The sequence below is a fragment of the Trachymyrmex cornetzi genome, unplaced genomic scaffold (genome assembly GCF_001594075.2).
Source record: "Trachymyrmex cornetzi isolate Tcor2-1 unplaced genomic scaffold, Tcor1.1 scaffold302, whole genome shotgun sequence".
NCBI classification, from domain to species: Eukaryota; Metazoa; Arthropoda; class Insecta; order Hymenoptera; family Formicidae; genus Trachymyrmex; species Trachymyrmex cornetzi.
This window is the reverse complement of record NW_017297714.1, coordinates 328,028-342,874: the sequence shown is the minus strand read 5'-3', so window position 1 is coordinate 342,874 and position 14,847 is coordinate 328,028. Positions and strand designations below refer to the sequence as shown.

At 32.7% G+C, this 14,847-nt stretch overlaps 3 protein-coding genes across 8 annotated transcripts in view; 1 reads left to right on the top strand and 2 right to left on the bottom strand.

Annotated features, from left to right (window-relative positions):
- The window catches only part of LOC108762481 (beta-1,3-glucan-binding protein), a 9,344-nt gene extending 4,601 nt beyond the window's left edge, over nucleotides 1–4,743 (top strand). The window contains exons 6-8 of the mRNA XM_018509501.1: nucleotides 104–477; nucleotides 3,284–3,377; nucleotides 4,215–4,743. Coding sequence (XP_018365003.1) covers nucleotides 104–477; nucleotides 3,284–3,377; nucleotides 4,215–4,624 — 878 coding nt within the window. The 3' untranslated portion in view covers nucleotides 4,625–4,743. The remainder of the gene's footprint in view (nucleotides 1–103; nucleotides 478–3,283; nucleotides 3,378–4,214) is intronic.
- A 158-nt stretch (nucleotides 4,744–4,901) lies between these two features.
- Nucleotides 4,902–6,628, bottom strand: mRpS10 (mitochondrial ribosomal protein S10). Of its 3 annotated transcripts, none has more exons than XM_018509522.1 (5): nucleotides 6,260–6,628; nucleotides 6,032–6,192; nucleotides 5,815–5,937; nucleotides 5,222–5,423; nucleotides 4,902–5,030 (listed from the first exon to the last, which is right to left on the bottom strand). In XM_018509522.1, the coding sequence occupies exons 1-5, from the start codon at nucleotides 6,272–6,274 to the stop codon at nucleotides 4,980–4,982; spliced, it is 552 nt and encodes a 183-aa protein (XP_018365024.1). In that variant the 5' UTR covers nucleotides 6,275–6,628; the 3' UTR covers nucleotides 4,902–4,979. The 3 variants fall into 3 exon arrangements, with proteins under 3 accessions (XP_018365024.1, XP_018365022.1, XP_018365023.1); XM_018509520.1 differs by having other exon boundaries at nucleotides 5,815–5,942; nucleotides 6,016–6,192; nucleotides 6,260–6,625; XM_018509521.1 differs by lacking the exon at nucleotides 4,902–5,030 and adding an exon at nucleotides 5,075–5,142 and having other exon boundaries at nucleotides 5,815–5,942; nucleotides 6,016–6,192; nucleotides 6,260–6,625.
- Nucleotides 6,629–8,028: 1,400 nt separating this feature from the next.
- The window catches only part of LOC108762494 (uncharacterized), a 13,711-nt gene continuing 6,892 nt past the window's right edge, over nucleotides 8,029–14,847 (bottom strand). For all 4 annotated transcript variants that reach the window (XM_018509513.1, XM_018509516.1, XM_018509515.1 and 1 more), the window contains 5 exons: nucleotides 11,943–12,250; nucleotides 11,647–11,872; nucleotides 11,277–11,481; nucleotides 10,608–11,159; nucleotides 8,029–10,520 (listed from right to left, as the gene is read on the bottom strand). In XM_018509513.1, coding sequence (XP_018365015.1) covers nucleotides 8,350–10,520; nucleotides 10,608–11,159; nucleotides 11,277–11,481; nucleotides 11,647–11,872; nucleotides 11,943–12,250 — 3,462 coding nt within the window. In that variant the 3' untranslated portion in view covers nucleotides 8,029–8,349. The remainder of the gene's footprint in view (nucleotides 10,521–10,607; nucleotides 11,160–11,276; nucleotides 11,482–11,646; nucleotides 11,873–11,942; nucleotides 12,251–14,847) is intronic.

The following is a 14,847-nucleotide window of genomic DNA, read 5'->3' as shown; positions in this document are numbered from 1 at the left end:
TATATATATATATATATAGTTTTTATTGCAACATTTAAGTGGAAACAAATTGTAAAACAAAACTTTAAAATACATAAAATATATCTCCTAATAATTTTATCAGAAATGTGGCTTGAGCCACGTTATTCTACTTATGGTATGAACTACGCCAGCGGCCGTGTTCTTCTGGGTTTAACACGCGGCAATGAGAATTTGGTGAATGTCACGGACGTTTCGAAAATCTATGATACTAGACGATTGGATTTTGGCGTGAGAGTAAGCCCATCTCATAATGAGATCCAAGAAATACTCGTCACAAAAGTAAACGAATTCGGACCACGGTGGACGAAGAATTTCCATGTGTACACGACGATCTGGACCAGTGATGGTTTCACGTTTTTGGTCGACGGTGAAGAGGTTGGCCGAATAAGCCCTAATGAAGATGGATGGATGAGTGGTCCTCACGCAGACAGAAAAGCTGCCCCGTTCGATCAAGAGGTATCATTTAGTTCTATTATTCTATTACACTATAGTTCTATTGCTATAAAATGGTTTTATATTCTTTGTAGTTTAGCAAGCATTATAAATTTATGAGGACATTTTATTTGTATCACATCCGTTTACCTTATACAGGGTGTACCAAATTTAAATATCTAAACTTCGGGGACGTGTAGAGTACTGTAGAGGATCGATAAACTAAAAAAAAAGTCCTATAAAGATATACTCGTTTTTGCTTCGTTTTCGAAAAAAATCGCAAAAAAGGCAAAACGTAGTTTTCATTTTTGTATTTTCTCATTACTTATTCACGTTGTAGTTATTCACTTACTTAATGTAAATATACTGTTCAAAATGTTGGCCTCTTGCAGCAATGCAAGCATTGGCATCTAGTACGGACAGCTCGTGTTGCAGCCAAACACTGATCTGGCGATATTTGGTGCACTGCAGCCTCGATTCGATTTCTCAATTGTTCTCTTGAGTTAACTAGCGACGAATAAACTTCCTGCTTTAGAACGTGGAGGAGTAGTACCACTACCTATCCATCGTCGTGAATAATGTCTGTCTAGCCAAGCTCGAGTAGTTCTGCCATAATAAGTTGGACATCCATCGAGTTGAAACCACATTTCAATCCGGTGCTGCAGGTGGATGACTTCTAAATAATTAAAAAAATCACGTGGGGAGGAGTACTTTGGCCACTCCGATCATCTGATTTGACACCACTGCACTTCTTTGTGTAGGGGGTCCTAAAGCAGGAAATTTATTCGTCGCCGTACTAGATGCAATGCTTGCATTGCTGCAAGAGGCCAATATTTGAACAATATCTACATTAGGCAAGTGAATAAATACAATGTGAATAAGTAATGAGAAAGTACAATAATAAAAACTATGTTTTGTCTTTTTTGCGATTTTCTCCAAAACAAAGCAAAAACGAGCATATTTCTACTGGACTTTTTTTCTTAGTTTATCGATCTTCTACACGCTCCCGAAGATTAAACATTTCAATTCGGGACACCCTGTATAGTGCAAATTAATTAAATAATTGTGTGTACATATATATATATATATATTATAGACGCTAAGGTACACTTTAATATTTTTTTATATTATTTAATTTAATTTAATCATTTAATATTATTTAATTAATCAATTTATAGCTAATTTAATATGTTGATGCTTAAATTTTCATTCTTAAAGTACTCTTTTAAAAAATAAGCATCCGTTTTTTAAATAATTACATGAAATATCGTTTTGATTCTAGGCAATGTTGAATTTCTGGAACTCTCGAAACCAGTGGCTACCAAGCTGGAAACGAGACAGTGGCAATAAGACTGCTTTTGTAATAGATTACGTCAAAGTGTGGGCTTTTTGAATCAACGTTGATAAATGCATAATTCTTCATTTCTTATCATATTCACTATTTTCTTTTTTATTATTTATATGTTATTTGTAGTGGTAGACCGGATCTCTTTTATCGCGCGACAATTATATCCTACGTAGGCATTCAGTATTGCGAACATAAAGAAATCAGCTATCAGCAAAAATAGGCAAATCGGTTACCTTCTGATTCAATAATGGCAGAAGATTACAACGTTGCCTGCAATGTTATTGCACTTGGAATCTCCACCAAGACTTATAAAGGCCTTTTTACCTGCGTAACGCAATTAGAGTCCTGTAATTGGACCACTTCTGTTTCTATAAAAGGGTGAACGATGCTCCCGCAAAATTGAAAAGAAATTCAGGGTCGCCCAGAGCTGGTTTTTACCTTTAATGATGCCTCCATTAACCGCTCGGATGGTTATCCTCTGATAATATTCCTGCCGATCACGACATGAACATGAAAATGTCTTAAACCAGTGCGAAGTTTACCAAGGGCATAACATTTTCTATAGAATAGATGGTACCATTAATCGTATTCGCTTCGATTAAATTTTGCTCTATGCGTTATATCGCTTTGCTTTTTTTTCTAATATAATAGCTACTTCTCTATTCTATATATTTTCTATTGTAATCAAATAGATACAAAATTATATAATCAAAGAATAATCAAGTACTTATTTATATTCCAAAGAAATATTACATCATTACATGAAAAGTAGCAACGTGCATAGCTCACAGCTAAAAATACGGTACCAGACATGATATATTATGACAAGTGACGATTGTCAAGGTCATCCCTGTAGCAGGTTCGATTTTATTTGTCAATTTCACTTTTTTTACATCACGAAGTTTCGAAAGTTCGAAAAAAAATTTGTTTGCAAGATTGCATAGCAAAGGTCTATCTGAGATTGATAGTACCTTTTTAAACAATGTATAAAGAAATTAGATGAAAAAAAAAGAATTAATTAAAGCACAATGTCGACTTTCGACCTGGTCCATCATTCAAACCGGTTTACCACGGTTAATGTTGGAAACAAGAAAAAAGGGTCATCATGCGGTTTCTTCTGTCTGCTTCGTGGTATCACGACTGATGCTCTGGCCGGATCCGATTAATTTTAACGTTCTACGGTGCGCACGTGTGCTACCTTACTGTGGCATAAAATCTCGACAAAGTCGAACGACCTCAGTTCGGCTTTGACGTCTTGTCCGGTTTTGTTTTTGCGGCCTCTTCTACGCGGCGAAACTTTTTCCTTGTGAACAGTCGATCGATAGCTCCCGCGGTAGCTACCACGATTTCCTCTCCCACGATTGGCAGACCATTCAAACTGTTCTAACTTGCAATAAATTTTGTTAAATGTGTATAAACTTAGTACTTTATTTTAACTTAAGTCAGTAAGTCAGTAGTCACTTGCAAAGACCCTCGTGATAGATAATGACTTTGAAAAAAGTGACTGTTATTTTAATCATCTTCGTTTGGGCCACTGATTCTCTGGCGGTTTATTATCCTCGTTCAAGGCGATCAAGTAAGTGATTTTATAATATAATTTTTATCATTACAAATTATATGCTATGTAATCTTAACTGTGGAATCTATTCACATTTTTCTAATATTAATACAATTTTGGGTGAAAATTGACCCACATAATTAAGAATTTTTTAACTTTTTATATCTCCTTTATAAGTTGCAAAAGATGTTGGAATAACTAAATTAATACTATTTTAACAGATGAATTTTAATGTTAAACAATCTTATTAAATGTTATTTTTAATATAAAACTATATTAATCTCAAAAAATGCATGAGTAAAAACTCATCTACGGTAAAGAATTAATTAGAGTAATCTCTAGTAAGAACGATATCAATTGTTTTGGGCTATATAAAGTTTAAATATATTCTAAATTAATAGATATTTATCTTTTACTATAGTATGTCAGAATTATTTATATTCAAAACGCAAAAATAAAAAAAAATATTTAAAGGATTTCATAAAAGACAAACGATCAAAATATTTTAAATTCTTTTTAAAACACACTTTTCAAATATATTTCTTAGTGTGTGCATATGTAACATCGATTTATTACCTAAACATAAACTTCAACAAAAATACATACACAATGTATATGTATATTTAGCAAAGATGTCATTCAATTAATGCATGTTTAAATATTTTAAATAAAAACAGTTGTTACTATCCACAGCATATAAATTTTTCCATCTCACAATGCATCTAGTTGAATAATTGAAAAACTTGATTAAGAATGCGTATTGTCGACACATGCCGTTGGCGCAACCAGCTTTATATAAAATTATACAAGAATAGATAAGTAAGTATCGTATATATTATGAAAATTTTATTTCAGGTAATGAATATATATTGCACAGATGTACAGCTACTGCGGAATTAATTAGAAAGCATAGGAATGAGGATGTTGGAGCCAGTTTACGCAGAGCCGAAGGAAACCTGGCACAATCGCAAACGCAACAAAAAGGTTCTCTGATTGACGCTATTCAATCCGAAACTTCCAAGCAAATTTCGAACGGTGTTTTTCGACGTATGACTCATATGAGAAGACGCGGTAGTGGGCACGCACGTCGAAACGCAGGCAAACATTTAGCAGATACACCCCTTAAAACCGTAAACATCGACGTATCACGAGACAGACCATCAGCCTTCAAAAAGAAGAACCCATTACCGGAACTCTCGCGCAATATATCGGGCAGAAACATCGATTCGTCGCCACATGTAATAATTATCAAATCTCTCACTTAATATTTTTCCAATGACATTCAATTTATACTGCCGCAGATTTTAATTTTATTGCAAATTAGTATAACTACGTAATACATAATTACTTGTAATAATACTAAAGAAAAGCATATCATTTTTTTGGGATAATTTACCAATCTTATCTTTCTACAAATATTAATATTAATAAATATTAATTTTTTATAACTGCGGCCTTTTAAAATAAGATTATTTTTATCGTATAATTAAATTTTCAAAAATTAAAATAAGTATAAAGTTAAATAAATAAACTTGAAATGTATTTTTTTGTAGTTTATATTGATAAACTATCTACAACCTGGATCATATAAACAATTATTCATAATTACACATTATATAGTTACATATTATCCATTGCAGCTATACTCTCAGGCAACTTCTCCATCTCAACCTGCAAGCAAAGTTCTTAGATAAGATGCAAATGAATTTAAATCTATTTTATATTATAGGTCCGTTCGTTTCAGCTAAACTTCTTGCATCATTATTTCCTCGTTTTCTTGTTTCTATATAGAGAAAAACGAGGAAAGATGAACATTACAAAGTAATAGAAGTATAGTTGAATAGACCATATAAAACTCTGACCTTAGTCACTTTCATTGCCACTCCTTCTGGCAAATTTCTTTGAAGATATTCTAGAAAAGTATCTGCTGTCGATCCAGTCAATTTTAAAAAGTCTAGATAGCGATAGTAAGTCCTAATTTCATACTGAACCCGGTGCTTTTTATGAACATGAGCAGATTTTAGTACTGTCCAGCGTTCGTGGATAGCTTTACGTGGTGCTGTACTGTAAACAAAAAAAATCATTTTAATATATTTTCCAATCAACTATTTTTTGTGATGTTTCCTCTGGGTGGAGGACTTATGTAAATGCTTTTTATCACTCCATATGGTACTTCAACACAGGGTCTCAATATGATCCAATTGTCGCTAAATGTTAAATAACCGAATAAGACCTAATTGCATCAATATTACTTTCTGTTGTAAAGGCTGTTCTTTTTGGCTGAACTTTTGCACCAATTCTTATTTTCTTTTTTTACAGTCGAGAGAGAGAGAGAGAGAGAGAGAGAGAGAGAGAGAGAGAGAGAGAGAGAGTTTTAAGCCTTATTTAAAGTCAAAGTAACATTGGTACAATCGGATCTAACTAGAACATTAATAAACAAATAACTAGAACTTACTTTCTACCTATATTGATCTTCAAATGATCTGCAGCCATCGTTGCAAATTCTCCATAGCTCTTTAATACCGCTGGATCATTTCCCCTGACTTCAACTTCAACTTTTTTATACAACTTGTCTGGTACAGCCTAAGAAATGAATATTCTATTTACACACTATATTTGAATAAATTAATGAAGATAGAGCAATAACAAAATTTACCATGTTTATCGAAAGAGAGACCTGTTCTTTCGTTGAATCCTGTTGCTGCTCATTCTGTGTTGACATAAAAAATTTCATGGAGGGTATATCGTTTCGTAGATATTTACGCACGAAAACACCAGGATATCCTGATTCATGTTGTATGGCAGCAAAAGTAGTATTTCTGAGAAGTGGTAGCTAACAGAATATAACACGATTAACCTCAATCGCAATTTACATTGGCTTCATGTTTATATCAAGATACCTTTGATAGGAACATTTCTTGTCGTTTTATATCGGCGAACAGAATTCCAAACTGCGAGATAATCTCCAGAAATTTTATGAATTTATTATTTCCGTGTTATATATAAACATATTCATTCATATATACGTTTAGCTGAACACGATAACTCTCACTGTAACTGAGGCTAATTGCTGGATCCAGCGATCATAACCAATAAACCAATCCAATCATGTTCGCTCACTGCTCAGCATGCACAACTGTTGTTTCTATTAAACATAGATTGTACATACAACGTACACTGAATACAATTGCAATTATAATCGTACAACAGTTGTATAGATTGTGACGTCACCATGTAGGTGCAATATTTATGTGTTAGTAGCAATAATATAAAATTCTCTTAGTAGAACAAAAATACTGCGATTATGCAAAAGTTTATATTTGCAGCATTAAACTAACTTGACTAAATTTAATACCCACTATTGCAATATTAAATATTTGTTAAACACAGACTAATATTTAAAGAGAAGTTACAAGAAGAGTTTTAATAGTTTCAATAATTAAACATTGATATCTGGTTTTTTTATAGTAACAGAATAGCACGATTAATTATGCCTGAAGTTATAAATGTATATGTGCGTAAAACTTAGATACATATATATTAGAAAAAGAAAATTACTTAACATATTACAAATTTATTAACATAATATGTTAAGTAATTTTCTAAACATCTAAATATACATATATTATATGCATATTTAGATCCACAAAAACTATCTGATGCAATATAAATTTCTTGTTTTCGAAAATTGTGTAAAATATTTAATTTAATATAAGGCGCAGTTTTGTATATTTTTATCTTATGTTCAGTTTATAATAAACAACATCTGTTATAGAATTTTATTTAATTTGTTCGAAATTGTTACAATTTTTATTTAAAAGAATATACATCATGATCCGTATAATTTTTAAATATACTATAATGAGTCTAATCGAAATTTTTACCAAAACTGAACCGAAACACTCGGCTATACGTCAACCTCAACCGAAACCGAAACCAAAATTAAACAATAAGAATCCTATAAAGGCCATATATGTATAAACATGCCCATATAATGACATATATTATGCATTTTTTCTTCATTAACATCATAATTTATTGAAACAGTAATTAAATTTCAGCTGAAATCGAGAACCAAATTTTTGTTGTGTCAATTTTGGCTAAAGAATACAAGTGTTTTTTCTTCGTAAACGTTATAATTATTGAAACAATAATTACATATTAAATTTAATATTAACGAAGAGTTAGGGGCTCCGCACAATAAAAGGAACAGGGAACAGAGAACAGAGAATAAGAATTTCAATATATATTATATATATAGGTTGAAATTCTTATTCTCTGTTCTCTGTTCCCTGTTCCTTTTATTGTACGGAGCCCCTTACATGATTTCAGTTGAAACTGACATGTAATGAGTTCGTTTTCAGTTTCAGTAAAAGTTTCGGTTCGGACTCTAATAATAAGAAACTCATAACTTGCAGATTTTTAGATATGAAATATGAGATGTCAGCTTGTGATGTATTTTAGAAAATGCTTCAATGAGAGATACAGTTAGCTATTATTACATACATATAAATCAACTGCAATTCATATTATATATACTACATATATATCATTTGCAATTTGTGCAAAATTATGTATGTACAATGCTCCTCAGTAAATATATAGGCTACTTTTATTTCTCTCATTGCACAAATAATGTAATTAATAACATTTAAACATAAAAAAAATAAGTATCGTCTGTTTTGTCTTATTGAAATACATATTAATAAATTGTTTCATTATGAATCATTTGAAAGAATGGAAATACTTTTAGACACTATTGTTTGCACAAAAATCACAATATAAATCACATAATAGAGACAGATATTTTAACACATACTGCAGTCGTAACTTTATTTGACATCGCATATTTGTTTTACATTATATTTTTAATACCCATTAAATTAAAGATCTATGTGCTTTTGCTTTATAAACCGAAATGCTCAAAAGTGATGCTAAACTATTATTACTTTGAGTGTAACATTAAAATATCTTGTCTAATATCTTATAATTAACGTCGATCCTTAAACAAGTTGGGCACAAAGGATCGCTGCGGTGTCTGAAAACCATAATTTGATTGCCATCCAACGTTAGTCCCAATGTTGGATCCAACGTTAGTGCCTCCTTGCCAGTTGGTAGACGATGATGATACCTTTTTATTCATATCGTTTAAAGGCAACCAGCGTGAGTCGTTTATACTCGGATTATTACTGTTTTGGCATAACGATTTCGCTGGAAATATCTGCGACTTGTTTTGCCAATTATCTTTGGATTTTCCCCAAGAATCCTTATCAACTTCTCTGGACCAATTGGTCGACGAAGTAGGCTGATTATCGATGTTCCTGTTCAATCCAAGATTGCCGTCGTCCCCCCAAGGGTCCCTTGCGTCTTCCGGAAGGTCATTCCAATCGTCTTTGTCTCCTTGATTCCAATCATTAGATTGCGACTGTTCCCATCGCGGCTTGTTTGTATTCATCCAAGGTTCCTTGTTGCGGCCACCCAAACTATCCCGATTCCAATTTTCGCCACCATTTCCCGATCTGGATGGACCGGACCATCTATTGTCTGAAGTCTGCCAGGGTTCTTTCATACTTCCAAGTGATTGTTTTACATTCCATGAATTTCCATGAGATGAAGATTCTCTGCCATCCCAAGGTTTATCTTGATTAATTGGTTTGCGATATTTGTCATTATCAGACAAAGCCTGCCAATTTCCGCTCGTTGTCGGTTGTCTCTCATTACGCCAAATGTTTTCCGGTCTTTCATTAACGGACCGTTGCCAAGTGCTGCTTTGTTCAATAGCACCCCGACTTGGTATATCCCATTCATCCGCAAATCTATTTGGTGGCGAGCTCTGGCGCCTTGGAGGAGATAACTGTCGCCTTGGAGGAGATTGCTGTCGCCTCGGAGGAGATTGTTGTCGCCTCGGAGGAGATTGCTGTCGCCTTGGAGGCGAAGCATTACGTATATGTGGTGCTTGATGTGGCGAAAAGTGTCTCATGGGAGAAGACTGATGTCGTGGTGGAATCAAGTCTCTTGGTCTTGATGGAGACATCATTCTGACAATAGGCGACATAGGTCTTCTTTCCGGAGACAACTGTCTCGCAGATAAGTCATATTCCATCGGAGATATTTGTCGTCTAGGTGGAGATAACTGTGGTCTTGGCGGCGATATGTGCCGTCTCATAGGTGACATTGGTCGACCTGAAACTTGCATTGGTCGTCTTGGCGGAGACATTCGATTAATCGGTGAAAACGGACGTCTAAGCGGCGACATTTCACGTCTTTCTCTATTATCAGATACCATTACTCTTATTGGCGACACTGGTCGTCTCTGAGAATATTCTCGATGTGACGGAGAATTACGTACTTGATACGATCTATCTGGAGAAAGGTGTCTTCTAGACGGCGAGGATAAACGTCTCGGTGGTGATAGTAACGGACGTTTTGATGAAAATCCATCTGATGGAGATGCTCGTTGTGTAAATGATAAATTTTGCCTTTTCATTGGAGAAACAGGTCTTCTTATAGATCCTGTATCGCTCCAACGATTTCTATCAAAACCTTTATTCTTATTCCAGGAATTATCTTGGTTTTGTTGTCTATTTCTGTTGTCAAATGATTTTTGAGGAAATTCCGGTCTGTTGTCGGATTTAAATTTTTTTGATACTGGCATTACCATATTTGGCTCTAATGGTGCAAGGTTATGATATTTTTTGAATTTTGGTTTATTGTCCTCTGTTTCCAAGTATTCTTTGTTCGCTGTCGTAATAACGATATCCTGTGCACGAGTTTCTTGTACAAATCGACCTTTCAAAAGAGGATCGTCATCAAGCGTCTTCGACTCAGGCTCAGGTGGCGCAATGCGATCCCACACTGAACGTGGCAAATGAGCCTGAATCTTATTAGTTTGGTCGAGGACCAAACTTAATACATTTTTTAATTCCTTAGCGGTCGTTGCGTCAACCGTAGGAGATGGACCACTTAATTTTTCTTTGGCTGCTTCAAGTATTTCTCGACTTTCATTTACCTTCTGTATTAGATCTGTGTCAATTCGGTTACTCAATAATTTTTCTCTTAAATCAACTTGTTCTTTGATCTCTCTTGTTTTTTTCTCAAATAATGGATTGATGCGAAGGTTTGAGTTTTCATGAAACCAGGTCTTTTTCTTAGCTGTAACATCTGATTAATAAAAAATTGATTAGCTGTATGTATGTGTATATATGTAATATCATGTAATGTCTATTAGTTGTGTATCACCAAACTTACCCTGTTGTCCCACTTTAGATTTAGATCCAACCTTTTCAATTTTTTTAGGTATTTTATTAATTTCTATTATATCGGGCGAACGATCTCGTTTCAATTTTAGTTTACCTTTTACTGGTAAAGGACTGTTTTTCACTGCTTTGGTTATTTTTTTCGTGTGTAACGCTTTAGATTTTTCTAAAAGTTCGGGTTTAGCTAAGGGATTCTTTCTTACCCATGCATCAGTATTTTCAGATTTGTCATTATTGATTATTTTCTCTAAAACCTTGGTATTAGCCAACGTTTTGCTTTCTTCCTCCAGCATCTTGATAAACCACGGCTGCGTAAGCCTATGCATGAGTCTACGTTCCATTAGAATAACTACCTCAAAATGAGGTCCCGTAGGCAATGTATCGACGACACATGCTCGAATTGGCATGAATGGATGACCGAGCCCAGTTTCTATAGGCCGTGCAAGTTCTAATATTGCTCGAACCGATTGTTTTGTCAATGTAGTGACCATTACAATACGTCGAAGAGAACTGATCTTCCTTAAGCATGTCATTACTTCGATAGCTAAAAGATATGATAACTTTAGAGTTTTATTATCGCAAGATATATGTTGTGATCGGAATGTTAAATGTTATTAATTAATCGCCAATAAAACGATTAAAAAAAATCAATTTTGCGTACCTCTACCCATATTGGTGCCCGCATTGACTATGCAATAAGTCACACGATTTTTATTATGTAAATCACGCGCAGAATTTAGTTTAGTTACAATTTCGGATGGAGATCCCATTATGAACGATGCATTGTATATGTTGTTCAATTCGCATGTCATTTCAGCCTCTTCTATTTCCGAAGGTGAATCAACTCCTATCACTTCTCGACATTTCTGTTATAATGCAATGATAATACATTACTCCTTTCATTAATTTATTTAACACTGCGTTTATGTATACATACATAACGCATAATGTTAAAATATCAATATTTATTAGGTTGTTTAATAATGCGTTTACTTACATAAATATCTTATGTAAGTTACGCAAGTACTTACAGATGCTATTGTAAGTCCAATTACACCTATTCCACAACCAATTTCAAGTATTGTAATTTTTTTTGTGGGCTCAAGCATGTCCGCAACTGTTTTAGCTACATTCCATGCACCAGCAGCATTACACCAAAAGTTCGTCTTTGGCGCAAGCTGCACTTTCAAATTACCCACGGTTTCATCTAGAGCTTCTGCTCCCACTAAGAATGTTGTAACAATTTTATCATCGCGTCTGAAATGAATGCAATAATATATGCAATTTTCTGCTATTTGGAGCGTAGTTTATCTTGTTGGAATCTTACTTGTTCATCGATTTACAATAGAGAGATTTGACATTACAATTCCTTCCCGAACCAGACTCATATGTTTGTTTCAAACGATCCATAGTGCTACGATTAATATTTTTCCCGGTTGCAAAAAGCATAAGTTCATCCTTGCTATTGCAACGTACTAACAAACACAACCAATGTTGGTTTTTATCTTGATCTATATCTTTATCTTTCTTCGTGTCAATATCTATAGATGTGTCATCTGATAGATTTTCATTAGAAGTGTCTTGAGCTATGTCTTCAGTCGCAGATATAGTTGTTTGAAGAAAATCTTCAAATATCTATGTACCAATAATCATCGGTTACAAGCCCTGTGTATAACTTATATTAGATATAAGTTATCTAATATTAAATTACGTCTTTTTTTGCATTTAAGATTTATATAATATAAATCTTATTTATATATATGTATGTACACATACATGTATTTGTATATGCATTAGTTTACATGTGCATGCGTGCGCGCGCGCTTATGTGTACACATACAGTAGGTGATAAAAATAATAGAACTACATAAATTAACGATTTTACAGGAATACTTCCAGATGGTAGATCGCATATTTTGAAATAAGGTGAAAATTATAAAAATGAGCAAATTCACTAAAACATTTATAATTTTTTTTTGTTCTTGATCGTTGTTAAAATCAGAAGTAAAGAATCTTACTAGTATCTTACTCTAATCTATTCTCACAATTTGCTTGTCACTTCATTTCACGAACTGTTGCCAGTATCTAATTGTACGATGGAATTTGTAACACGGCCTATTTCTTGTCAACATTGATGAATTAAAGACTGGAAATTTAATTGATCAATGTAATTAAAAAGGCATATAACCACGAACGCCTGATATAGATGGCTTAAGAATATTATATTTGATATAGTACAATAAATAAACGTTTCGATCTTGAATTAGACCTTCTTCAGTATTAACTTAATTAAACGTGATACGAATATAATACAGTATAATTTAGGTCTTAAAATAACGTTTTTAGCATTGATCATTATCACATGGTTTTTCCACGTTCTTGATTGCAGTTTATCTCATCTTCGACACAGGTATTCTATAAATGAATGTTCTATAATAAATTATTAGGATCATTTTAATCTTTTGACATTTGTTAAACTATACTATTTAATTATAATGTATTAAATTGAATCTGATTAAGTATTCCTAATATTATTATAAGATAACTATTTGGTTTTTTACACGTCGTATGTTCTATAATAAATTATTAAATGAATGTTCTATAATAAATTATAAGGATCATTTTAATCTTTGACATTTGTTAAACTATACTATTTAATTATAATGTATTAAATTGAATCCGATTAAGTATTCCTAATATTGTATAAGATAACTATCTGGTTTTTTACACGTCGTATGTTATTAAATTACAATTGTACATATTGTCTAATGGAAATTGTATCTTTTGTGTGGACATATATTGAGAAAATTTGCTTACCTATTGATTGTGGTTCATGTATCAAGATCTATCAAACAATCTGACTCGTATGGAATATTTTGCGTTTAAATGGAAAATATCACATCTATCACTGAACTGGAATAAAACATCTGCTAGTAACGTATTAACGGATATTTGTAATATCTTAAAGTATTTATAATTATAAGACTCTAATTTTAAGACCTAAATTATACTGTATTATATTTGTATCACGTTTAATTAATACTGAAGAAGGTCTGATTCAAGACCGAAACGTTTATTTATTGTACTATATCAAATATAATATTCTTAAGCCATCTATATCAGGCGTTCGTGGTTATATGCCTTTTTAATTACATTGTTTTATATTCGTACCACGTTTCTAATCTATATTGTTTAATTGATCAGATGATATCAAGAAAAGGATCAAGTTTTGGTTGTTGTTGTGACTGCGAGACGTTAAAGATCTATGCTGAATGTAATTATAAATATTGTGTCTTTTTACTTTTTAGATCTTTTATTGTTTAAACTATACTGTAAAATTCATGCGATTGATGAAGACTATATATATCGTTGAAATTACTTTCGCTCATTTTTAATGTCCATTAAACATTAAATTTAATTAATATTATATAACATTCTATTTTATTTGTCCGTTTTTTTTTTGACCGGTTTTCTCGACATATTATATTGCATTTTCAACGAGCAAGTTATTATTGTTTATCTTATATTATTGTTTATTTATAATTTTATTGGTCAACATCTAATAAATTTTCTTACTTTTGTAATTTTGAAGAATCACCAACAAACGTAAATTAAACAAACATTTATTTGATTAATGTATGGCACAGGACAAAAACAATTAAAATAAACTGCTTCAAATGTAAGGAAAGTATGTCCAAACAAATTAATGTGATAATTGCAACAAAAGGAGGTATTACTATATAAAATATTAAGTCTATTGTCATTTTTATACTTCATAATTCATAATTACATAAGCTAAATTTACCTTTTTAATGTATTTTAGTACTCAACTGTCTATTAAAAATTATCAGGGAATGGAAAGTTACTTTTTAAAAGTAACAAGTTACAGTTACTCGTTACCGAGTAGGAAAAGTAACAAGTTACTGTTACTAGTTACCGATTTTTAAAAGTAGGGAGTTTTTGTAATAACGTGAATTCAGATACGGTGAACGCTAAAGCCATGTTATCCTTTTCTTAATTAGTTGTTAAGAAGAAGATAACCTGACCTTAACGTTCACCGTATCTGGATAAACGGTATTGCAAAAACTCCCTAATAACTCGTTACAGTTACCCTTACTTGAGAAAGTAACTTTTCGTTGCTTTTCCGTTACTTTTTTTTAAATCGACGACCAACAATCATAGCGGATGAGCCTAGAGGCTTCTCTAATCTCAAGCGCATTGTAAAAAATTGT